General features: G+C 49.9%; 1 protein-coding gene across 1 annotated transcript in view; it reads right to left on the bottom strand.

Annotated features, from left to right (window-relative positions):
- Positions 1-23,294, bottom strand: part of SLX4 (SLX4 structure-specific endonuclease subunit) — a gene marked incomplete at its 5' end in the record, with an annotated part of 28,830 nt that extends 5,536 nt beyond the window's left edge. Inside the window, 12 exons of the mRNA XM_049905018.1 lie at positions 3,900-6,127; positions 7,418-7,587; positions 8,419-8,565; positions 9,814-9,902; positions 10,200-10,467; positions 11,280-11,596; positions 11,787-11,995; positions 14,363-14,575; positions 15,510-15,699; positions 17,570-17,794; positions 19,431-19,845; positions 23,175-23,294. Coding sequence (XP_049760975.1) covers positions 3,900-6,127; positions 7,418-7,587; positions 8,419-8,565; positions 9,814-9,902; positions 10,200-10,467; positions 11,280-11,596; positions 11,787-11,995; positions 14,363-14,575; positions 15,510-15,699; positions 17,570-17,794; positions 19,431-19,845; positions 23,175-23,294 — 4,591 coding nt within the window. The remainder of the gene's footprint in view (positions 1-3,899; positions 6,128-7,417; positions 7,588-8,418; positions 8,566-9,813; positions 9,903-10,199; positions 10,468-11,279; positions 11,597-11,786; positions 11,996-14,362; positions 14,576-15,509; positions 15,700-17,569; positions 17,795-19,430; positions 19,846-23,174) is intronic.
- Between the last annotated feature and the right edge of the window lie 640 nt (positions 23,295-23,934).

Raw genomic sequence — 23,934 nt, forward strand, 5'->3', positions numbered from 1 at the left:
TGAAGAAATGATGAAGTAAAAGAGCTGAACAGAAGACTGCAAAGGGTGGCTCGAGAAGACAAAGTAAAGTATTACAATGACATGTGCAAAGAGCTGGAGATAGAAAACCAAAAGGGAAGAACACGCTCGGCATTTCTCAAGCTGAAAGAACTGAAGAAAAAACTCAAGCCTCAAGTTGCAATAGCAAAGGATTCTACGGGGAAAATACTGAAAGACACAGGAAGCATCAAAAGAAGATGGAAGGAATACACAGAGTCATTATACCAAAAAGAATTAGTCGATGTTCAACCATTTCAAGAGGTGGCATATGATCAGGAACCGATGGTACTGAAGGAGGAAGTCCAAGCTCCTCTGAAGGCATTGGTGAAAAACAAGGCTCCAAGAATTGACAGAATGTCAACTGAGATGTTTCAACAAACAGATGCAGCTCTGGAAGTGCTCACTCGTCTATGCCAAGAAATTTGGAAGACAGCTACTTGGCCAACCGACTGGAAGTGATCCATATTTATGCCTATTCCCAAGAAAAGTGATCCAACCAAATGTGAAAATTACTGAACAATATTATTAATATCACACACAAGTAAAATTTTGCTGAAGTAAAATTTTGCAGAAATTCAAGCCCGATTCAGAAGAGGATGTGGAACCAGGGATATCATTGCTGATGTCAGATGGATCCTGGCTGAAAGCAGAGAATAACAGAAAAATGTTTACCTGTGTTTTCTTGACTTTGCAAAGGGATTCGACTGTTTGGATGATACCAAATTATGGAGAACACTGCGAAGAATGGGAATTTCAGAACTTAACTGTCCTCATGAGGAACCTGTACATAGATCAAGAGACAGTTGTTCGAACACAACAAGTGGATACTGCGTGGCTTAAAGTCAGGAAAGGTGTGCATCAGGGTTGCATCCTTTCACCATACTTATTCAATCTGTATGCTGAGCGAATAACCTGAGAAGCTGGACTATATGAAGGAGAATGAGGCATCAGGATTGGAGGAAGATTCATTAGCAACCTGCGATATGGAGATGACACAACCTTGTTTGCTGGAAGTGAAAAGGACTTGAAGCACTTACTGATGAAAATCAAAGACAACAGCCTTTCGTATGTTTTACACTTTAACATACAGAAAACAAAAATCCTCACAGCTGGACCAATAAGTAACATCGTGATAAACAGAGAAAAGATTGAAGTTGTCAAGGATTTTCATTTTACTTGGATCCACAATCAACACCCATGGAAGCAGCAGTCAAGAAATCAAAGACGCATTACACTGGGCAAATCTACTGCAAAAGACCTCTTCAAAGTGTTGAAAAGCAAAGATGTCACCTTGAAGTCTAAGGTGCATCTGACCCAAGCCATGGTGTTTTCCATTGCATCACATATATGTGAAAGCTGGACGATGATTAAGGACGATCGAAGAATTGACGCCTTTGAATTGTGGTGCTGGAAAAGAATACTGAATATACCACGGACTGCCAAAATAATGAACAAATCTGTGTTGGAAAAAGTACAACCAGAATGCTCCTTAGAAGAAAGGATGGCAAGATTATGTCTCACATTCTTTGGACACGTTATCAAGAGAGACCAGTCCCTGGAGAAGGATATCATGCTTGGTAAAGTAGAAGGTTAGTGAAAAAGGGGAAGACCCTCAATGAGAGGGACACAGTGGCTGCAACAATGGGCTTAAGCATAACAATGATTATGAGGATGGTGCAGGACTGGGTAGTGTTTCGTTCTATTGTACATGGGGTCACTATGAGTTGGAACTGACTTGATGGCACCTAACAACAACAACAACCATATGGCCCAGCAATTTCACTCCTAGGTATGTACACAAGAGAGGTGAAAACATATGTCCACATAAAAACTTATTTTTTAGCACAGCAGCATTATTCGTAATAGCCAAAGCGGATACAACCAAATGTCCACCAGCAGACGAACGGATGAACAAAGTGTGGTCTATCTGTACAACCAAGGATTATTCAGACATAAAAAGAAATGAAGTTCTGACACATGCTACAAAGTGAATGAACCTTGGAAACATTTTGCTAAGTGAAAGAAGCCAGACTGAAATCTCTAGAACAGGCAAATCCATAGAGACAGAAATTGATTAGTGGTGGCCAGGGGCTGGGGGATAAGAAGAGATGGGGAGTGACTCCTTAACGGGTACAAATGTTCTGGAATTAGAGAGTGGTAACGTTTGCACAACACTGTGAATATTCTAAAGACACTGCATGGTATACTTTAAAAACATAATGTGAATTATATCTCAGGAAAGCTATTATTTTCAAAAAAAGAAATCAGTATCTTAAGACAAATGGATGATTTAGGAATTGGTCCTTAACCTTTTTACGGTCATGGAGCCCTATGACAGTCTGATAAAAGCAGTGACTCTGACTCCTGAAGAATTTCATTTTGTCACACCCTGCCACCCACCTCATCCCTCAGGCTAAGGTCCCCTGGTCTGAAGTCTACCACAGCCGTTCTCAGCACTACCTGGGAACTGGTTTGAAATGCAAATTCCCCATCTACCCCAACCCACCGAAGCAGAAACTATAGGGTGGGCCTCACCATGTGTGTTAAGAAGCTTACAGATAATCTGACACTCAAGGCTTGAGAGGCACTGGCCTGTGACGCATGATCAGTCTAGGATTTCAGGGGGAAACGAAACTCTAGGCCACAGGCAGATGCTCTGCCCATGGGCCCGGCTTCAGTGTCAATCCCCGCTCACCGTGGGTCCACCCTGCCCAGAGCAGCAGTGTTGGGGGGGCCCGACTTCAGGGCCTTTGTTTCTTTCCTGGTGCCAGAAATGAAACATCCTCTTAGTTGAGGTTTTGGTTCATCCTCATGCAACCTCACTCCGCTCCTCACTCATCCCTGTGTGTCTACTCTGCTGAAGGGCCACAGCTCACGGGCGGTTGTGTCAAATGAGCTGGGACAAGGAATCTCCCCACCTGGAGGATAAGGAAGGACAGCAGGGCCAGAGCTGGCTTCCCGCACTTGCCTGATCTTTTTTTTAAATTGAGGTGAAATTCCCACAGTATACAATGAGGCACTTTAAAGAGCACACTCCAGCGGCCTTGAGCGCGTTCACGGTGCTATGCAGCCACTACCTCAGTCTTGTTTCAGGACACGTTCACCCCCAGAAAGAAATCCCCTGCCCGTTAGCAGCCACTCCCCATTCCTCCCTGGCAACCACCAAGCTGCTTGCTGTCTCTGTAGATTTTCCTGTTCTGGACATTTCCTATAGACGGAATCATACAACATGTGGCCTTTTGTGTCTGCTTATTTCACTCAGCACAACGTCTTCAAGGTTCATCCATGTCATAGCATGCATCAGAGCTTCATTTCTGTCTATGGCCGAGTAATATTCCATTGTGTGGATGAACTACATTTTGTTTATTCATTTATCTGTTGATGGACGCTTGGGCTGTTTCCACTTTTGGCTATTGTGAATAGTGCTGTTATGAGCGTGTGTGTAAAAGTTTCTGTTTGGACATATTTTCACTTCTCTTGGGTGTACACCTAGGAGTAACTGGCTGGGTCATTTGGTCTATGTTTACAGTTTTTTCAGAAACCAAACTTGCCTGACCCTAAGGTGCACCTGCACAGGGCCTCAGCCTCTCTTGGGATGCTCTGATCCTATTCTGGGATGGGGTCCATGGATGGGGATTTTTAGCAGGTGCCCAGGTGACCCTCATGGTCAGACAAGTTTAGGAAACACTGACTTGTTGGAGAAGTGTTTATGTGACAGTAGCTGCTTCCTGTCCCTGTGAGGAGGGCTGGGGTCTGCAGGCTGTGAGCACTGCTGCCTCCACGTCAGGATGATCTCTTCGCACCCGCCCCCTGGTGCTGAAGGCCCAGACCCCACCCTCCCCAGCCCTCCTGTTACTCACTGGGTGTCTCTGGCCCTCCTGGCTTCCTAGCTTGGTCAGGGCGTAGTCTCCAGGCCAGAGGAGGACCCTCCAGTGACTTCTCTTCTCTGTCCCAGTCATCCCACAGAGCTGAATTCAGCAAGCTCAGCCTGCTGCTCCCTGGGGAGCTGGCCTGAGGGGACTGCTTGTGAGCTCCACCCTGGTCAGTGCAGCTCCCTCGGATGGGGCTTGTGCCCAGGGGGCTGGAGGAGCCACAGGCCACGCTGCCCAGGGCCTCCCTGGCCCTACTGCTGGGGCTGCTGGTGCTCAGGGGGCCAGTCCGCTCGAGGTTCAAGTGGTCGATGGGAATTGGTGAGTGGGGCTCAATACTCCAACAGTAGTCGTCATCTGCGATGGAGGGCTCCCCATGAGGCAGGGGTCTGTTTGCCTGGTAGGAAGCTACTCCCTGTTCGTCATCACTGTCCTCGACTTCCACCACTTCACCTACAGTGGCCCGACTCAGCCCGTATGGCTTGGGCGACGAGTGTCTCTGCAGCGGACGAAGAGCCACAGGAGAGATGTGCTGGTGGTACCTGGGCCGCTGACCAGAAGGGCTTGTGTAGGCTCGCCTGCCACTCTCAGAGCTTCCTGGGGTGGCAGGAACCAGATATGGTGGCGGTGATTGAGGCACGATGACTGGAAACGTGCTTTCGTTTACTTCCCTGTTCTCGGACACAGCCCTGGGCCTGAGGTGAGTCTCTACATCCACTGAAGTCCTAGACCGCAGGCCTGAGATTGGGGTCTGGGAGGAGCAGGGGCGGCCCCTGCTGGCCAGTGGGGTGACGGGCACCAGCCACGATGTGTCCGTGGTGCTGTCTTTGGGGCTGCTTTCTGCGTCACAGAAGAGCCTGAGCCACCCTCTGCTGCCCTGAGGGACCCTGTGCCCTGACTGCTCACCCTCCCCCCACTGCAGCTCGGCTGCCCTTCCTACTGGGCTTGGAGAACATTCCGGATCTGTGTCATCAATGTTGATGACTGAAAACAGCTCCGAGGACCTGGGGCTGACTTCCAGCACTTTCCTTTCCTCTGGGGGACTATTAGAAACGGATTTCATTCCAGTCTGTTCTAGCTCCAACTCTTCATCCGAATCCAATAAAATAACCCCCACATCTCTGTTCATGTTGGATGGAGAGCACAGAAGTCTGGAGCACAAGTGGCCAGGGTCTGACTGGGTGAGGTCAATGGACGGGGATTTTTCTGTGGTGATCAGGCCCCCTTTACTTTTGCATGCTGACATGTAACTGCCTCCTCTGTCTTCGTGGTGGCCTGGATCCATAAGTAATGCAGGGATGCTACTGTCCCTCCTCTGCTCTGGTGGTAGAACTGGGGACCATGAGTTCTGGGAGATCACCTTGGAAACTGCACTCTGCAATGGGGGCGTTAATGGGGATGAGCCATCTGTGCAGTGGGGACTGAGGTGGGACCAGGAAGGACCCCCATCCCGGGCGGGCTGTGCCTGCGCCTGGTGATGCCTGGGGGAACAGGACACCTCTGCCTCTTTCTCCACAACGGTCCCCTTTTGCTCCTCTGGATCACTTGTTATCTGGGAAGGTTCAGCATATTCTCCTTGAGCTGATGGGAAAAGCTGTTCATAGTCACTGATCGAGGGCAAAGAGGCACCTTCTTTCCTTTCTGCCCGGTGCTTGCCAGGAGAGCTGGAGGTGCTGGAGTGGTGCAGTGTTTCCCTTGAGGCCTCCAGTTCACACGTTTCTGCATCCTCCTCGCTACGGGAACGCTGGCCTGGGGAGGCCAGGGGAGCTGACCACTCCACAGTTTTCCATCTGGTTGGGGCCTTGTCGCTTCCCTGCTTGGGTGATTCCTTTTGTCCTGCATCTTCCAACTGTGCTTGGACCAGGACGCTTGCTAGGACACATCCAGAAGCTGTATGGTCTTCCCCGAGCTGGTCAGCTTCCTCCTCTCTCTCTGCTGCTCTTTCCTCTTGGAGTAGCTTCCACTGAGTAGCTGCAAATTCATAGATTTCTTCCATCTCTGCTTCGTCCATCTTTTCTCTGTCTTCTCCATGGTCCTCAGGTCTCAACAGGGCCTCTGCTTCCTCTTCTTCACCTACCCACATCAACCTCAAGAGTTCTTGGAAGTTCTCTGCTCTGCTTTCACAGTTCTCGTCTTCCTTCTCCTTCCTGAGGCCACCCTCCACATCCACTGTAGGAGGTGCTTGTTCACATAGGTGGACAAGCTCACTCATGCCAAACCTGCAACACAGACACATGTGTCAGCATGGCCCTGAGTGGAGGCAGCTCTCAGGGCCCGGAGCAGGCTGAGGACCAGAGCAGACACCCCTCCAGGGAGGCACAGCCTTGACTTGTTCCTGGCCTCTCCCCCGCCGCCCCCACAGACAGTGTCCACCCTCATGCCCAGCAACACCCCCAGGCCACTGAGTTCTAGAACCAGAAACCTGTGATACTGTCAGGCAGGGTTCATAAACTCCACCACTGCAAACAGAACTGCACCGGTGAACTGGGCTGAGTTTAGGATTATGGTGTTATGGATTGAATTGTGTTCCCCCAAATATGTGTGGTAAATCCTAATCCCTATGGAGCAGCTGTTAAGAGCTCAGGCTGCTAACCAAAAGGTCGGCAGTTCGAATGGAACCTATGGAACAGTTCTGCTCTGTCCTATAGGGTTGCTGTGGGTTGGAATCAACTTTTTTTTTTGGATACCTGCAGTTATAATCCCATTTGGGAATGGGTTTTCTTTGTTACGTTGAGACAGGATCAGTGTAGGGTGTACTGTCAGTATCCCTTGGGATATAAAAAGAATGGATTAAGCAAGCAAAAATGGGGGAAAATAGATGCCATGCTATATGAAGATCACTAAAGGGCCATGGAACAGAAGCTGAAGAGACAGCTCAGGGAACCACGGTGTTGGGAAAGGACTGCATGGTCTGGCTTTAGTGGAGGGACCGTGGGGTCCAGCTCAGGGAGCCACGTGTTTGGGGGAACAGAGCTGAGGTCCACTCTCTACCATGTCCAGGGAGCTAAAAGCCCATGACTCAGCAGAGGTGCTATTCAACAGCGCTGGGCACTCCTGCCAGGCCCATTTTGGCCAAGAAAGGTGCCCTGTTCACCAGGTCATCACTGGTCATAAACTCGGGATTAAACCCAAACCAAACTCGTTGCTGTGGGGTCAATTCCGATTCATAGGACCCTATGGGACAAAGACTCATTTCTGCTAGCCTCAGCCCTGGCCCTTCTGTAGTTTGTGCTATCAACCTGCTTGTTGTTAGTTGCCGTCAAGTCAGTTCCAACTCATGGCAACCCCAGGTGTGCACAGTAGAGCTGCTCCATAGGGTTTTCAAGGCTGTGACCTTTCAGAAGTAGATTGCCAGGCCTGTCTTCCGAGATGCCTCTGGGTGAGTCCGAACCACCAACCTTTCGGCTAGTAGTTGAGTGATTAACTGTGTCACACAAGGACTCATCAACCTGCTAGTCCCAGTCAGTTAATTTCAAGGGCTATGAAGTCAATAAGAGGATGAGCCTGACCTGAGGGCCAGGGAGCTCAGGCTGGGGGCCAGGTGGGAGGGCCAGCCAGTGTCCGCAGTGTAGAGGTAATGCAGGAACACACGGGCTGCCTCAGTGCTGACGTCACTCAGCAGGACGCGCTGGGTCCTCAGGTCCCCATCTTCTACAGCGAAGAAGCCTTCACTGTTTACCTGAGGGTAACATAAAAGGCTTATTGGTTGCACAGGCATAACTTGGAGCAGGACAGATGGACTGGGATGTCCTGACTCTCAAGCCTTGACAACAGGCTCAGGCCCAGGAAAAGCATTATCCAGTGCTGATTTTTTTGCTGGCCAGGAATTCTGTAGGACGGGCTGTAATACTTCTGTTTTCTACATCACATTAGCAGGGGGTGTTCAAGAACCCAGTTAGTTTCTTCTCCAGAGATACATCAAAGGCTCCAGAACATGCTAAGAGACTGGCAGTAGACTCCTGGGTTCCTGCAAGGTGTGACACTTAAGTCAAACCATTTCAGAACGGCATCAGAACAGAAGCTACTGAAAACATCCTTTAGCAATTCAATCTGAAAGAGCTTGATTATGAGGCCTTATCATTTTGTAAACAGGAACAAAGGAAGCAATTCTGGAAAAAAGGGATTTTCACTCAACCAAACAATCTGATGTTTTGCAATCCTGAGGTCTTCCTCTCATATCACTTCCTAACCTCAGAAGTATCTTTCTCTCTTCCCCATTTAAGCGTAACCACTATGGCAATGGAGAGAAGAAACCATCATTCGGGGCAGTGGTGGAGGCGAGGAAAGGAGGGAGGAAGATGGGTGAGAACGTGGGTGGGAAGGGACATGAGGGAAAGCTCAAGACAGGGCTGCTGAGGACAAGGAGTGGGAAGGGAGGGAATTAAGGGAGCTTAAAAAATAAATAAATAAATAAAATTTTTTTGAGACTGCTCAGAGCACGAAGAGGAACAGCAGTAGGAAAGGCGTGAGGAAGGAGAGGGAGAAGGGAGGAGGAAGGAGCCGTACTTACGTGCTGGATGAGGAGCGGACATCGTGCATAAAGCACAAACTTGTGAGCATAAAGCACCTCCCCACTGTCCACCTGGAACTGAACATCACTCAAGTGTGGGTTATTGACCATGGCCCTGAAGTCAGAAACCAGTACGCCGAGGGAGAGCTGAAAAGGGACAAGGGATGGAGAGTCAGTGTCTACCTACCGCCCACTTCTCGGCCTGAGCTGTGCCACATTCACACACACACTAAGGGGGCACTAGAGGGGCTAAGATCAGGATCCTCCATCTCCTCTCCAACATGGCTCCACTACTGGATTCCACCTCTCCTTTACCTTGAGGGGCTTAGCAACCAGGAACAGCTAAACATGAGCTTCTTTCTCAAGCTCTCTATTACCACGAACTCCCTACCCTAAAATATGTGGGGCCAGCAATGGAAAAGCGTAACAATTATGAGAGGATGTGGCAGCAGCACTAGCAGCTACTGAGAGCTAGGCTAGGTGCTCTACCAAGAGCCTGTTGCTGTCGAGTTGATTCCGACTCATAGCGACCCTGTCCAACAGAGTAGAACTGCCCCATAGGGTTTCCAAGGCTGTAACCTTTACGGAAGGTGGGTTTGAACCACCGACTTTTCAGTTATCCACCAAGTGCTTTAACCACTGCGCCACCAGGGCTCCTCAGGTGCTCTGACAGACTGTGTGTTCAAACCTTAGAGCAGCCTGTGAGGAGCGATTACAGCCCAATGTGACAGATGACCCAGAGCCCACACAGCTCAGGGACTTGCACAGGGCGTGTGCTCCAGGTCTGTCCTCTTAATGCCTGTGCTATGACGCCGCCAGGCTGGGCCCTGGGGTGACGGATGGTTGATACGAATATCCTAGAGGGATGATGTCCACTCTAAGGAAAACCCAACTGCTAGCCCCACTAGCGAGCAACACAGAAAGCTGAACTGCTTAGTGAGGCCCTGGCGGGACCTGCATGCGATGGGTGCAGTGAGTGCTTAGCCAGTGAACAAAAGGAGCAAGAGCCAAGTGCAGAGAGCAGGTGGCCCTACAGGGGTGACCTCACAGGGCAGCTGGCCCTCCCTCTGACTCCCAGGACAAAGCCCGCTCCTGGGCTGGCGATGGTAGTAACCCACATACTTCAACAACACAAAGAACACAGGCTTCGAGGCAGTGCCCTGAGAACACAGGAGGCTCCCTTGGGCTCTCACTTGGTTTAGCTCAAAAGCTGTAAGATGTAGTCGGCTTTCTGGGAAGCAGAGATGCTTCACAAGAGAGCAATGGAAAGGTGTAAGGGCCTGGAGGCCGGTAGCAAGCTGACCTCATGAACACCAGACAAACAGAGTGGTTAAGACCATGACAAAATTGCTGAGAGCCAGACAGCACGGCTGTGCCAGGGGTCCCCGTCCTTACCGAAGCACCACCACCTCTCTCGAGATGCTCCTCTTCGGAGGGCAGGACAAAGCCCGACAGTGGGAGGCCACTGGGCACCAAATCTATGGCTGAGAGAAGGATCTGCAGATTAGAAGACCAGCGCCCAAGGGAGGTGTTTGTTGTCTGAGGATGTCTCGATTTAAAGCAAAGAGTAGTTAACATCAGCCAAACGACCACCCGACCACTCGCTCTGGAAACTGTGACAGATGTACCTAACTTACCTGGAGGAAAGACAAAAGCAGCCACCTGCAGAGATCAAGTGTTCTTCCCGTGGTACCAGAATGAGCCACGGATCCTCAGGCCCAAGCTGCCATCACAGCGGCATGGGGACCACGGGGCTGGCCAGTGTCCTCCCGGTGTCTCACCTGCTTCTCCGTCCCAGCTGGCCAGGCCTATGCTGCTGGGCCCCTGGCTGGGGCTCAGCCCCTCTCTCGCCAGGTCCACGAGGTCCTGTAGGGCCTGGTGCTCCCTCTGGCTGGAGAAGGGTGACACCTTCTTGGGGTCGGGCTCCGCTGGGTCCTCCCTGGGGCTGTGGCCCGTAGGAGGGGGGCCGCAGGGGGTGGGGTGCGTTTGCACATCCGGCTTTGGCTGGTCAGGTGGTCTTAGCGACCAAGTCGGCAATTTTGGGAGACCCTAGAATGAGTCAGAAAGCCCATCCAGGCATGTTATCATGATCACTCATGGTACAGAGGGGCCTGGCTAGAGGAAATGAAGGTGAAACTGCTCCTGTCCGATAACCGCAGATCAGCTCAAGGGCTGGAGGATGAGGGGCCCAGGGTGCCAGTCAAAGCCCAGGGCAGGCCTATGGAGCGCTTCTCCTTTACTGCATGTCAAGGCCAAGATCCTGCCCATGTCACCCAAGTATGGAGAAAGGTCTCTGGGCCTGGCCCTCCTAACCAATCACCAGCTGCTGTTGAGTTGATCCTGACTCATGATGACCCTGTGTGTGTAAGAGTAGATCTGTGCTCCATAAGGTTTTTAATGGCTGATTTTTCAGAAGTAGACTGCCAGGCCTTTCACCCAAGGTGCCTCTGAGTAGACTTGAACCTCCAACCTTTCAGTTAGCAGCTGAGCACATTCACTATCTGCACTACAGTCTACATGGCCTCAGGTAGATGAGCACCTAGTCCAGGACCAGCTGTGTCAGAGCTGCCTGGAGTGCTTATTTAGATTGCAGAATCCTGGACTCCATAGCAGACATACCATGTCAGTGGCTTCCTGGGTGGAGGCTGGCATTTTGCACTTTAAACAAACTCTCCAGGAACACACTAAATTTTGAGAACCAACAGTCCTCCATTTTTACCAGGGAGAAACTCCCTATGGCTGACTCTCCTGGCTTTCCCACCCCTCCTCTCCTTTCAGATTTTCTGCTCCCAGCCTTGGGTGCCCTGTGCAGCCCCTCCCCAAAGCCTATCTGCAGGTGTGTCTAGAGGGGAGGGCCTCACCTGGGCAGGCCGCCGGGACATGATGGGCGGGACCAGGCCTGCCGTGTAGAAGGCCTCTGGGGCCCAGGTTCTGGTCAGGGCACTGCCCTCCCACAGAAAGCTCTGCTTCCCTTCAGGCAGCTGCAGAAGCCAGCCTGCCTTTTCCGACTTGTTCTTTAAGATTCTGCTTGCAGGAAGTGGCGGCGTGCTGGACAGTTCCACGGCCTCTGCAAAGAGTGTGGCAACGTTCTCCTCTGTCTGTTTCCATGTGGCCTCAGAGTCCTGGACCAAGAGTGGGGGCAGGGAAGCAGGGAGTTTCTTCTTGCGACTTTTCTTCTCTAGGGATAAACAGAAGCAGAACACATCAGTGATAGAGCCTGTCCACCCATCCGGAATCCAGCAGTGGCTGGCTGTGATTGAAAAGCAGTGCAGTGAGGCTCTCCCTGGGTCACTGCAGGCCCAGAGCCATTGCTCCCGGCCACCTGTACCTGCCCACGGCCACCTGTACCTGCTCCCAGACACCTGTACCTGCTCCTGGCTTTATCCACTCAGAAAAAGCCCTCTCCAGTCCGAGCGCCAGCACAGTCTTGGACTGCTCCACCTCCGATCGAGACAGAGCCATAGCCACCAATATGTCCTCGGAAGGTGCCTTGGGCTGATTGACTTTCCGCCTTTTCTGGGGCTCCTTCTTGTTGGGGGCTCCTTTCCGTTTCAGACTTCCAACTTGAGGGCTGAAGCTTAAAAGGCAGCCAAAGAGGAGAATGAGTGAGGGCTGGAAGGGCACCGTCTACGTGAGGCTTGTCCACACTTGACAAGAGTGGGACCTGTTCTTCTCCACATGGGCATGAGGAGCGGACTAAATATTCTCAGTGGGTCTCCTCTGCTTCAGGATCTCGCTGTGCTTATTCTACTGCTTCAGGTGAGCCATGCACTCCTGGTAAAAAGTCCAGCACAGTCCAGACATGGGTTGGTGGTCTAGCTGGGCATGGAAGGATCCGGGTCCTCCCATGTGATGCTGCCCAGTGGCTCCTGGTGGATGCAGAGCCGTCAGGTACGTGCACACCCTGCTCACGGCCAAACCCATCCAGCGGAGTCTAGGGAAACCGCAGGACACTTGATGGCTCTGTGCCAGCTCTATGGGCCCCTGCCAGCTTCTGCCTGTCTACTTCAGATGCCCCTAAGGCAGTCCTGTCCGAACCTGCCAGGGAAGGGCCCTCCCTTCCTGCGGGGCCCAGGGCAGCGCCTCTGGCTGCGGCCTGAAGGATAGGCCTCCCCGCTTAGCCTGCAACCTGGTCAGCTGACCCAGAAGTCGAGTGCAGCATCTCAGGCTTCCCGGCTTGTTTGGTTTGGAGGGCTACCTGGCTGGAGAGACCCTGGATTGCCTGTGTGAATCCCACCAGGCTGGGCATGAAGCAGGAGGGAAAAGATACGAAAGAGCAAACCAAGGTACCACCTTGGAAGAGCTAAGTGAGCGTTAGTTCAGTTCCCGCTTCCTGGGAACCCTGTGTGATAGCCACAATCTTCAAGGGGGAAAAGAGCTGCCCCAAGAGCCTGGGGTCCCTGCATGTGGCAGCTGCCACGGGCTGCACCTCTGGGCCCAGCAGACAGGGCCTGGGCTGCAGTGAAAGGGTGTGGGGTGTAGGGGGCACACAGGGTGCTCTGACCCTACATTCCTCAGGAGAATTCCGACCACCTCAGGGATCCAGAGATCCCAGCCTTGGCCTTAAGGGAGGGGAGTTCAAAGTCCCAGAAAGGGTGTCCCATTGCTGTAGTTTTCTACTCTAACAGACTTCTAGAAGGACCCATGCACATTTTGTTTCACTTCTAGGAGGTATTAACAACCAGACATGTTGCATCTGAGCAGGCAGTTTAGGTGGGGTCCGGCCAGAGGCAAGCACTGGCTTGGAGATGTCCATCTAAGGCCTCAGGGCTTCAAACTCTCCCACGGAAGGAGCCCTGGTGGAGCAATGGTTAAGTGTTTGGCTGCTAACTGAAAGGTCGGTGGTTTGAACCCACCCAACCACTCCATGGGAGAAAGACCTGGGTATCTGCTCCCATAAAGATTACAGTAGCCTAGGGAACCCTGTGGACCCCTGGTGGCGCAGTGGTTAAGAGCTTGTCTGCTAATCAAAAGGTCTGTAGTCCGAATCCACCAGCTGCTCCTTGGAAACCCTATGGGGTAGTTCAACTCTGTCACATGGGGTTGCGAGTCGATAGCACCAAACAAGTGTTCATGTGCTAAAATACAGACAGTTCGCTGGCTAAGAGACTCAACCTTTGACCTCACTGCTGGCCCTGCTCAGGTGCCCAGAAACTGCGTGTAGGCCATGGCGGGCACACAGGGCCACTGTGCTGTCTTTCCCTTTGCTTTGCGCTACTCTCAGCAGGGCCTATTTTAACACATTTGCACTTAATTCATGCAAATTTTTAAAAAATAGGGTGGTGTACTTCTGTCTCACTGACTCTTTGAACTATGCCAGATAATCTTACACTGTTTTTCCTGGGGGCTGTATCAAGTTGATTCCAACTCACAGTGACCCTATGGGACAAAACAGAACTGCTCATAGGGTTTTCTTGGCTGTCATCTTTATTGGTGCAGATCTCCAGGTTCTTCTCCCACAGAGCTGCTGGTGGGTTCAACCACCAACCCTTCAATTAGTAGCCAAGTGCTTAACTATTGTGACACCAGGGCTCCTTCATCTTATATCAAGACTATGAAAACTGGACTACACTGAGTTGGAAACCATGCTGTACAAGACATGACATGGAGGAGGTGAAGTGGGCTACCAAATGCTTGGCTGCGGTTGTGGGCTCGGGCTGCAGAAATATGGGGTTGGAAAACTCTTAGGAAGGACCTGGGGGAAACCATTCCAGTCCTTTCCACAGACCTGGCTCTACAGCCACTTCACAGCCTTCAGGGATGCAGAACCTATCTCCCCCTGAGCCCCTTCAGGGACTGTCTCATTTTCTCCACAAATCTTTCACTTCCAAAAATCAAAGAGGGCTCTCTGTCCCTCCAAAGTTATAAGAAGTCCTTTTAAAAATAAGTCAGAGTACAAACGCCATTGTTTAGCATCTCTGATTCGTTTGTCCTTCGGACTCACCCGGATGCTGTGGGGCTGCAGCGCCTGTCAAGCTGAGCCGTCTGCAGCCGCACAGCCTGCAGCAGGAGCTGGGGGCAAACCTCCATCTTCACTGCACACTGTTTCAAGTGGCTGCTTCTGCTCTTGGAGGTGAGAAACAACTTGCCACAAATGGGGCACTCAGGGATCTGAGGGGTGGAAGGTCTTAGTGACTTTTCAGCCTCATCCAAGCACCTAGAGGGAGACAGGAGAGGAGGACCAGCCTCCTTGGTAATATGATTGTAGCCGGCAGAGATCTATACCAACACAGACACATAGTGGGTCGAAGCATGTTCCCCCACCCTGTCACCTCCACTCAGTGTGGACTTCTCCTAGAAGTGTTGCTGCTTGTAATAAGTCAGCCTGCAGACACTCAGTTTAGTATTTGTTAGCAAAGGTGTCTAAAGAAAGCAAGGATAGATTAAACTCAGAGTTACCAAATGATCCAGCAACTCCACTTCTAGGTATATACCTGAGAGAAATGACAACATATATCCACACAAAAGCCTGTACACAAATGTTCACAGCAGCACTATTCACAACAGCCAAAAGGTAGAAACAATCCAAATGTCCATGAACTAATGAATGGATAAACAAAATATGGTCTCTCCATACAATGGAATATTATTCGGCCATAAAAAGGAATGCAGTTCTGATACCTGCTATAACGTGGATGAACTTTGAAAGCATTACGCTAAGTGAAGGCAGCCAGATGCAAAAGGCCACATATTACACAATTCCGTTTACATGGAATGTTCAAAACAGGCAAATCTATAGAGACAGAAAACAGATGAGTGAGTGCCTAGGGCTGGGGGGAGCTGGGCAGGAATGGGAGAGATGGCTTAACGGGTTTGGAGTTTCTTTTCGGGTGATGAAAGTGTTCTAAAATTGACTGTGGTGATGGCTGCACAACTCTGAATATACTGAAAACCAATGCTGTACACTTTTGATGAGTGAATTGTATGGTATATGAGTTATATCTCAATAAAGCTATTTAAAAAAAGGAAAGAAGGCAGCAAAGAGAGGAGGTGATATTGCTGTGGTAAACTGTGCCAGAATTCCTGCCTCAGCCCCAGGCAGCCCAGGCTCTGGCTGCATCACGGACAGCTGACATGAGGGCTCCTCCTACCTGTTCATGTGCTGCTCCCTCCGCGTCACGTTCATGGAGGAAAGGTTCTTCTGGCAGATCTGGCAGAAAAACCACCCCTCCTCCTCCAGGCTCTCCTCAAGTGTGGGTACTCGTTCCTGCCCCAGCTCCTGCTGCAGGGCCAAGGCCATCACGCCGTCGTTCTCTGGGGCAGGGGACCCGGGCTCACAGCCTGGGGAAAAGCACCGGAGACCCATGAGGATAAGCTCCAAGGACAAGGTCACCTGCAGACATTGAAGAGCACGGACACGGACGGCTAGAGCATGGAGAGCCCAGCCCCCAGCACCATTCTGCAGGTCTGGTGGCACAGCCTTGCTTGGTCCCAGCACTGCCCAATGAGAGCCAGCATTCCATGGGGTCCTAGAACAGTACTGGCAAACCTACCTATGCCTCAGGGTCACCTGGGAAGCCTGAGAAATGCCAGTTTGGATTCAGCAGGTCCAATTGGAGCCTGAGAGTCTGCATTTCTGACAAGCTCCTAAGCACCGCTGCTGGTCCATGGGCCATGCTTGGTATATCCAAGTCCCAGGGAACTTGTCTTGCTTTCTGCTAAAGTTGCCTACCTCGGGTGTTTGGGATGTACATGGCTCCTATGCCAGCAAATCAAGGCCTTCCTTTCAAAGCTCAGTTCTCCTACTGTTCTGACCTTTAGTGCCCATCTCAGAGGAGCCAGGTCAGAGGGGAAGGCCTTTCTCACTAAGGTGCAGACCGATGCCTCAGGCAGGATGTCAACTCAGGAATGCTGTGGACCTTTGGGGTGGCCTGAGAATCCTCAGTGCTCTCAGTGGGAAACTGCGAATGCAATACCCAGAGATCACATGCTTATTAGCTGGAGGTCTGTCAATAAGGAGCCCTGGTGGCACAACGGTTAAGTGCTTGGTTGCTAACCAAAAGGCTGGTGGGAGTTGGAACCCACCTAGCCACTCCATAGGAGAAAGACCTTATCATCTGCTCTCATAAAGATTACAGCCTAGAAAACCCTATGGGGCAGTTCTACTCTGTCACATGGGGTCGCCATGAGTCAGAATCAACTCAACAGCACCCAACATCAACAATGTCAATATGGTTTCTTCCTGTTTCTTTTCCTCTTGCACATTCTCATCAGAGATGAGTATCTGTATGGTTTAGGGATAAAGAACAGGACCACCTTACAGGATATGCCTAGTGGGTGGTGCAATAGGAAGTACAGTGCACCTGTGGCACATTCTTGCCAAACCGTTGAACCTGTATCTAACGAGACCTCTATTTTATTTATAAGGGTTAGAGAAAGGGGTTATATGACACCACGAGGAAATAATCAAACAAATTCAGAAAGAGGGGAACTGTTTATAAGACAATTTTATATTGACTTCAAGAAGTCAATGTTGTGAAGAAAAAAAAAGATGGGGACTGTTCCGAGTCTAGACATTAAGAGACTACCGAACTATGACTATATGACTATGCGCAGTATGTGAAGTTATACTGACTCCTCCTTCAGAAAAAAGAAAATAGCTATCAAGATATCCTTGGGACAACCGGGGAAATTTGACCATGAACTGTGTACCAGGCAACATTATAGAATTGGGTGTGATCATGGCACTGTGGTTATGTAGGACACAGTTCTTCTTAGGAGAGGCGCACTGCGGAGTGTCTGGGGATCAAGTGGCATGATGTCTAGAATTTAATTTCAAATGGCACATTTCAAACGTATATTTATAAAGCTAGATAAAAATATATATGGAAAATGTTAATTGTTAAATCTGAGTTGAGGGCATAGGGGGTTCATTACATCATTATTTTCAACTTTTCTATATGTCTGAAATATTTCATAATAAAAAGCCAGGGAAAGCAAAAGAGAAATAGGTACCTGTTAAAGAAGCTAAGTGAGAAAAGATTCCGGGGACACTTCTTTCTCTAGCTAGAGACAGTGAGCCAAAGGTGAAAATCACCTGGCAAAGAACCTGCCCAGAGCAGAAACACAATGACTGCTGGTTCCTTCCAGTCTCCCTTTCCCTGGAGTTATAACTTATCTCTGTTTGCAAGATGAAATATTCCCGTCATACCGTTCCCCACCATCGGCTCCTCTTGAGGGTCCTTTGGAGCGTTTTCTGCAATCATAGCTTTGAGTGAGCACGCTCCAGGAGCATGTTTCAGACGTGCAGGGTCTGCTCTCTTGAACCGTTGCATTCGCTGGAGGACCAACTCTGCTGTCCGCAGCTTGGAGGGACTGGGAGCCACCACGGTCAGCCCGGAAGAAGAGGGCTGGGTGTCACTGCTAGGAGCACCCTCTAGCAAGGAGAAAACATTCACTCGCATCTGTTCTCACTGGAGAAGCAAAAGACTGTTCCCCCAGGTACAGGTTAGACCGAGTTTCAAAGAGGTGCTTCACCAACTAGAGTAGGTGTGACTGTCAGGTGGGAGGGGGACTGACTTGCTGTTGGCAAACCTGCTGTCATGGTAATACAGACACAGTGACATCATTTGCGACAGGAAGGGCAAGTGGGGAGTAACTGCTAATGGTTACAGGGTATCTTTCTGGGGTGAGGAAAAGGTTCTAAAATTAGATAGCAGTGGTGGTTGAACAACCATGTGAATATACCAAAAACCACTGCACTGTATACTTTAAAATGGTGAATTTTATGGAATGTGAGTTATATCTCAATAAAGTTATTATTAAGGAAATACTAATGACAAACATTTATCTCTTTCTAGATCAGGAGTTCTCTTTTAACTTGGGGTCCACCGGTGGCCTTCAGATCTTTATGGCCTTCCACGGATCCCCTGAAGTTAAGGCAATTTTGCAGGTATGCATGTGGGTGCAGTTTTCTGAAGAATCGTATACACATTTCCTCACAGCCTCAAAGGAACACGAAGGAACTCTGTTTTGGCAACATTATGGAAGCCACTGTTTACAACCCTCTCTGTGGGCTAAGTCTTTACTGGATCTCCTGAGAGGAGGAACTGCTGACCACGCAAGAAAAAATAATAAACCTTTAAGATAAGGTGGTGAAGGTAAGAAAAACTTAGAACTCAGGACCCCAAAGTTCTTCTGCTACATTATAAATGCAAGGGTGGTTTCAGTTCTGCATGAATAAGGTATCCTAAGCATATGCTCAGTGGGCTAAGGGCAGCAGAGGGGTAAAGCTGCTTTAAACAAATGAATCAGAAATTAGAATAAAAGGTCGTGGGTGGAGAAAGGAAGGGCCTGAAGGTTCCCCTGGGACATAAACCCATATATCACCCGCATACTGCCTTCTCTGTAGCCTAGCCAAAAACTGGCTAGCTGGCTCCAACTTACCTGCTTTGGAATGAGTTTGAGAAAACAAATTATTTTCACGCTCATGTAACTCATGTCAACTGTGCAATGTAAATATTACTAGAAAATTCTGAAAGAGCAGAGGGCTCCAAACATAATCGTGTAAAAAATCCACACAGGGATTATATTATCTATGAGTCTTGTTTAAAACGGAGCTCTGGTGGCGCAGTAGTTAAGAGCTCAGCTGCTAACCAAAAGGTCCGTAGTTTGAATCCACCAGCAGCTCCTTGGAAAGCCTATGGGGCAGTTCTACTCTGTCTATAGGGTTGCTATGAGTCAGGATCGACTCGACAGCAACGGGTTTGGTTTTTGGTTTTTTGGTACTGTTTAAAACAAGAGTTGGCTAACTATGGCCTTCAAGCTGACTGCCCGTTTTCATAAAGTTTTGCTCGGGCACAGACACACTCGTTTTTTCACATGTTGTCTATGGCTGCTTTTGCACCACAAAGGCAGAGTTGAGTGACTGTGACAAGACTGTATGGTCTCCAAAGCCAAAAATATTGGCTCTCTGGCTGTTTCCAGAAAGTTTTCCAACCCCAGGTTTAAAATGATACAGATCACCTCTAGTTTCCTGTAGAAACATTCTGGCAGTGGTTCATGTCCATTACCTGGCTGGGTGCTCTGTGCACTGTCCTGGAGTGCAGGCAGATCTGGAGCAGGTGCGGGAGTCAGCACATGGACCTTCCCACTCACAGCCGGAGCCGTTTCCCACTCTTGCAACTTGGCAGCCCCTTGATTTTTAGTCCTTGCGGCCTGGCTGCCAGGTCGTGTTTTCTTCACCACGGGGCCTTGAAGGGTTTTGCTCTTGGTAGTAGTTTGTTTGGGCCTTTTCAATTTGCTTCTTATCTGAGTGCCGTCTGAGGCCTTTTGCTTCTTCCTTTCTCCCGACAATTCCTTGGTTCCATTCTTCTTCACCCTTTGGAAAAAGCTGGTGCAGAGTTCTTTAAAATCATCGTCTGATTCATCCATCATCTGATCAGCTTTAAGGCACTTGGGTTGGTTTTTAGAGGAAAGAGGGCTGACCTGGGTGTAAGCACACAGATGAGAAAGTGAACAGAGGGTAAGCCTGGCCTGGCCTTACTCACACACCCTGCTTCACCAGGGCTTCTCTCTCCTCCTCACTGAGATTCCTGGAGAGTTTGCACAACTGAGCCAAAAGTACTGTTTGCTTCTCTATAATGATTTCAGATGTCTTTCTTAAAACTGGGCCTGTGGTTAAACAACATGTTTTAAACTTCCCTCTGTGAAAGTTCACATTTGAGAGAATGTTTTGTTATCTGATAGATGCCTCTGAGATAGAATACACATGACCTTGGTGCCCAGGTGATTCTTCAAGCTCACCATGGTGGTGCCAAAAACCAAAACCAAACCCAGTGCCATCGAGTCGATTCTGACTCATAGCGACCCTATAGGACAGAGTAGAACTGCCCCATAGAGTTTCCAAGGAGCACCTGGCAGATTCGAACTGCTCACCCTTTGGTTGGCAGCCATGGCACTTAACCACTACGCCACCAGGGTTTCCCACCATGGTGGTACAGCCATTTAATTTCGCATCTGTGGAAAACCAAAAGCATCAAAGTGTCAGGAACAGACATTGCCATTTCATGCCATTTCTTCTAGAAAAGTACAAGAGCAAGTGGGATATGGGGAAAGTCTTCAGGGTAACAACACCCCTGTCAAATACCCAGGTGTAGCCTGGCTGACAGACATAGCAGGGGAGACAGATCTAGAAACCTGTTAGAGTATATTCTTCCACAGGCAGGAGAATGTGTGCATTTTGGAAGAGTATTGTTTTTACTGAAATTTGGGAAATAAACTCCATGAAGGGTAGTCACCACAAACAAGATAATCCCTAGATCCAGAAAAACTAGCTTCTACACTGGTCTAAGGAGCCCTGGTGGCAAATTGGTTAAGCACTCAGCTGTTAACCAAAAAGACTGGGAGTTTGAACCCACCAGCCACTCTGTGGAAGAAAGACCTGGCAGTCTGCTCCTGTAAAGATTACAGCCTAGGAAACCCTATGGGGCAGTTCTACTCTGTCACATAGGGTCGCTATGTGTTGAAATCGACTTGACAGCACCCAACAACAACAACAATGCTGGTCCAAGGCCCCCAGGTATTAGAAGCTCTATCAGTAAACACTACAATATTAGAAACACACACAGAATGAGAGTGAGAATGAAACAAAATGCCCCCAAACACTTAGGAGACAAAAGACAGGAACACAAAAGGTTCATCCTTCATTGATATAACCAATTTTTCAAAAAAAAAAAAAACAAAAGGGCTACTTTTCTCCATCCTCACTCCAGCAAGAGTTCTACAAACTCAGATGACTAGAATGCTGTCCACATGCAGAGGTTGGGTCTTATGGGCATGATTATTTACTTTGGCACAGTTTAGTGGGGCTTGAAAGTCAAATTTGAATGACCCAATGCAATCTCCACTGTCCAAGTAACACCATTAATCATTTCGTTTTCCTGAACTGGACAGATACACACACCTAGAATCTACTTTGCATGGCTGGCTCATTCTCATCTCGATGTCACCCCCTTAGAGAAGCTTTTCCTGGTCCTTTACAGAAGTGGATCCTCCCCACCACGGCATTTATCACCAGTTATAATTGTATGTAATAGATAACATTTCTTGAATACTTACTGTTTACCAGGCACCCTCCCAATTATTTCATAAGTCTTTAACTCATTTAGTCCTTACAACAAGGAGCCCTGGTGACGCAATGGTTAAACGCTCAGCTGCTAACCAAAAGGTTGATGGTTTGAACCCACCAGCCTGGGGCTCCATGGGAGAAAAGACCTGGCAATCTGTTCCTGCAAAGATTACAGCCTAGACAACTCTATGGGGGCAGTTCTACTCTGTCACATGGGGTTGCTATGAGTTAAAATTGACTTGATGGCACCTAACAACTGTCCTTATAGCAGTCCTAAAGTAGAATCCACTGTCATGCCTCCTTTATAGCAAGGAGACAGGCACAAGCAGAATGAGGAGCTGTCCCAAGTTCATGTAGATTTTGAACCGGCAGGGCTGGGCTCAAACCTGGGCAGTCTGGGTCCAGGCAGTCAGCAATTATATTTTTATTCATCTACTTATTATCTGTCCCTCATAAGTGAAAATGTCACAAGGACACAGGTCTATCTGTTTTTTGTATTCCCCTTGGCTAATCCCATGTCTGACTTGGAATAGGTGCTGGACAATGATTTGTTGTATTAATTAACTGCAGAGTTTGGTATAACCAGAGAGAAGAGAAAGCGGTAGGAGAGAAAGCTGCAGGGAAAAGCAGAGATCAGCTCACAAGGGCCTAGAAAGTCAGGCTAAGCAAACTGAATTTTATCCCATTGGATATGGGCAGTGGAGAGAGCAAACTGCACCTCCTCCACAATTGTGTTGTGTCTCCACAACCCTGTTAATAACTAGTCTTAAAACAGTCCATCTCCTGTTGTTGTTAGCTGCTCTGGACTGGGCCCCCAACTCATGGCAACCCCATGTGTTACAGAGTAGAACTGCTCTATAGGGCTTTCTCTGCCGTAATCTTTAAGGAGTCCCTGGAGCAAACGGTTACGTGCTTTGTCTACTGGCCTAAAGGTTGGTATTTCGAATCCACCCAGAGACACCTTGGAAGCTGGGCTTCAAACTGTTGGTGCTCAAGCCCCTGCTGAGAATTTGCATTTCCACCACACACATACTGAATCAGAATCTACGTTTATTATCTTATGTATAATAAATTTTCAGAACCACTGCTCTCCTAGTCCTCAGAATTGGTCCCAAACCAGCAGCATCAGCATGGCCCCGGAACTTATTACTAAGGAATCAGCTGCTTGGAGGACGGCCTGGCGATCTGCTTCTGAAAGGTCACAGCCCTGGAAACCCTATGAAGCAGTTCTGCTCTGCACACTTGGGTCACCCCCGTGTCGGAACAGACCTGTCGGCAACTGCCAACAACCATTACAATAGCAGTTTGCCAGGCCTTTCTTCCGGGGAGCAGCTGGGTGGGTTAACCGCCAACCTTTAGGTTAGCAGCCTATCGCACCCAGGCTTCCACCCATCCCCTACATGCGTTCAATCAACGTATGCTGACTAAGGAAAGGGATCCTCCGAGTCGGCAGGCTTGCATAGGGCAGGGGACTTGTCCCCAGTCGGCTTTGTACCACGATCGAGCCCGGCCCACGGATGCGCGGAATGAATGGACGGATGGTAGTGGGGCGGACCCTCCCTCCGTCCCCTAATCCGGCGTCACGAAAGGGGGATAGGGGAACAGCCTGGGGCGGGGCAGGGCAGCCAAGGCCTCCGACTGCTATAAGCATTCATATGGCGGTGAAAACTCCGGGCGCCAGACTGACCGTCGGGCTGTGACCACTGCAGCATCCGGATCCACCTCCTGCCCCTTCAGGCGGGCCCTCTCCCCCCAGGCACGAGGCCAGAGGGCCAGCGAGAGAGACCTGCGAGAAAGACCCGAAGTGTCAGCACCTCTTCCTCCCGGTTTCAGACTCCCACCCCAAAGCCCGGCTCCTCCTACCTCAGGCGCCGCCGCGGCACCTTCTCAACGGAGAAAGACGCGCCTGCGCGTGCGCCGCCCGGCCCCCCACGGCGGAGAACTGAATTTGCGCAGGCGTGGAGAGGCCCCGGGAAGACCGCTTCCCGTCGTTCTCTGCGGTCTTGGGCGTGCGGTGGAGTGCGTTTCCGTTCTGCGCAAGCCGGTACGGAAGTACCGTGCGGGTCGGGGCCCATGGTTCGAACCTTGTGCTGGGCCGCGGTTCTCCCGGAGAAAGTATGTTAAATGGTGAGGAAGAGTCAGGGTGAGTTTGGGGTACTGTCGCAGTCTTAAGATAAAGTTCGATTCCATCACAGTTCACATAGAAGATGTCTGGGAATGCAGTGGCGGTCCCCTCGGAGCGCGCCTTCTGTGGAGCATACAAGAGTAAATGGAGTAATTTGGAGAGGCACCAAATCCGGCCTAAAAGGTCGGAAAGACTTCCTTCTGGGAATATAAGTCGAGGCCTGGAGGTCGGGTGGAGTTAAGTACGTGAGGAGAGGGGTGTACAGCGCCAGGCGCGGCCTGGAAGCAACACCCCAGCGCTGCAGCCTGGTAGCTCATAGTTG

The sequence above is a fragment of the Elephas maximus genome, chromosome 12 (assembly GCF_024166365.1).
Source record: "Elephas maximus indicus isolate mEleMax1 chromosome 12, mEleMax1 primary haplotype, whole genome shotgun sequence".
Classification (NCBI taxonomy): Eukaryota; Metazoa; Chordata; class Mammalia; order Proboscidea; family Elephantidae; genus Elephas; species Elephas maximus.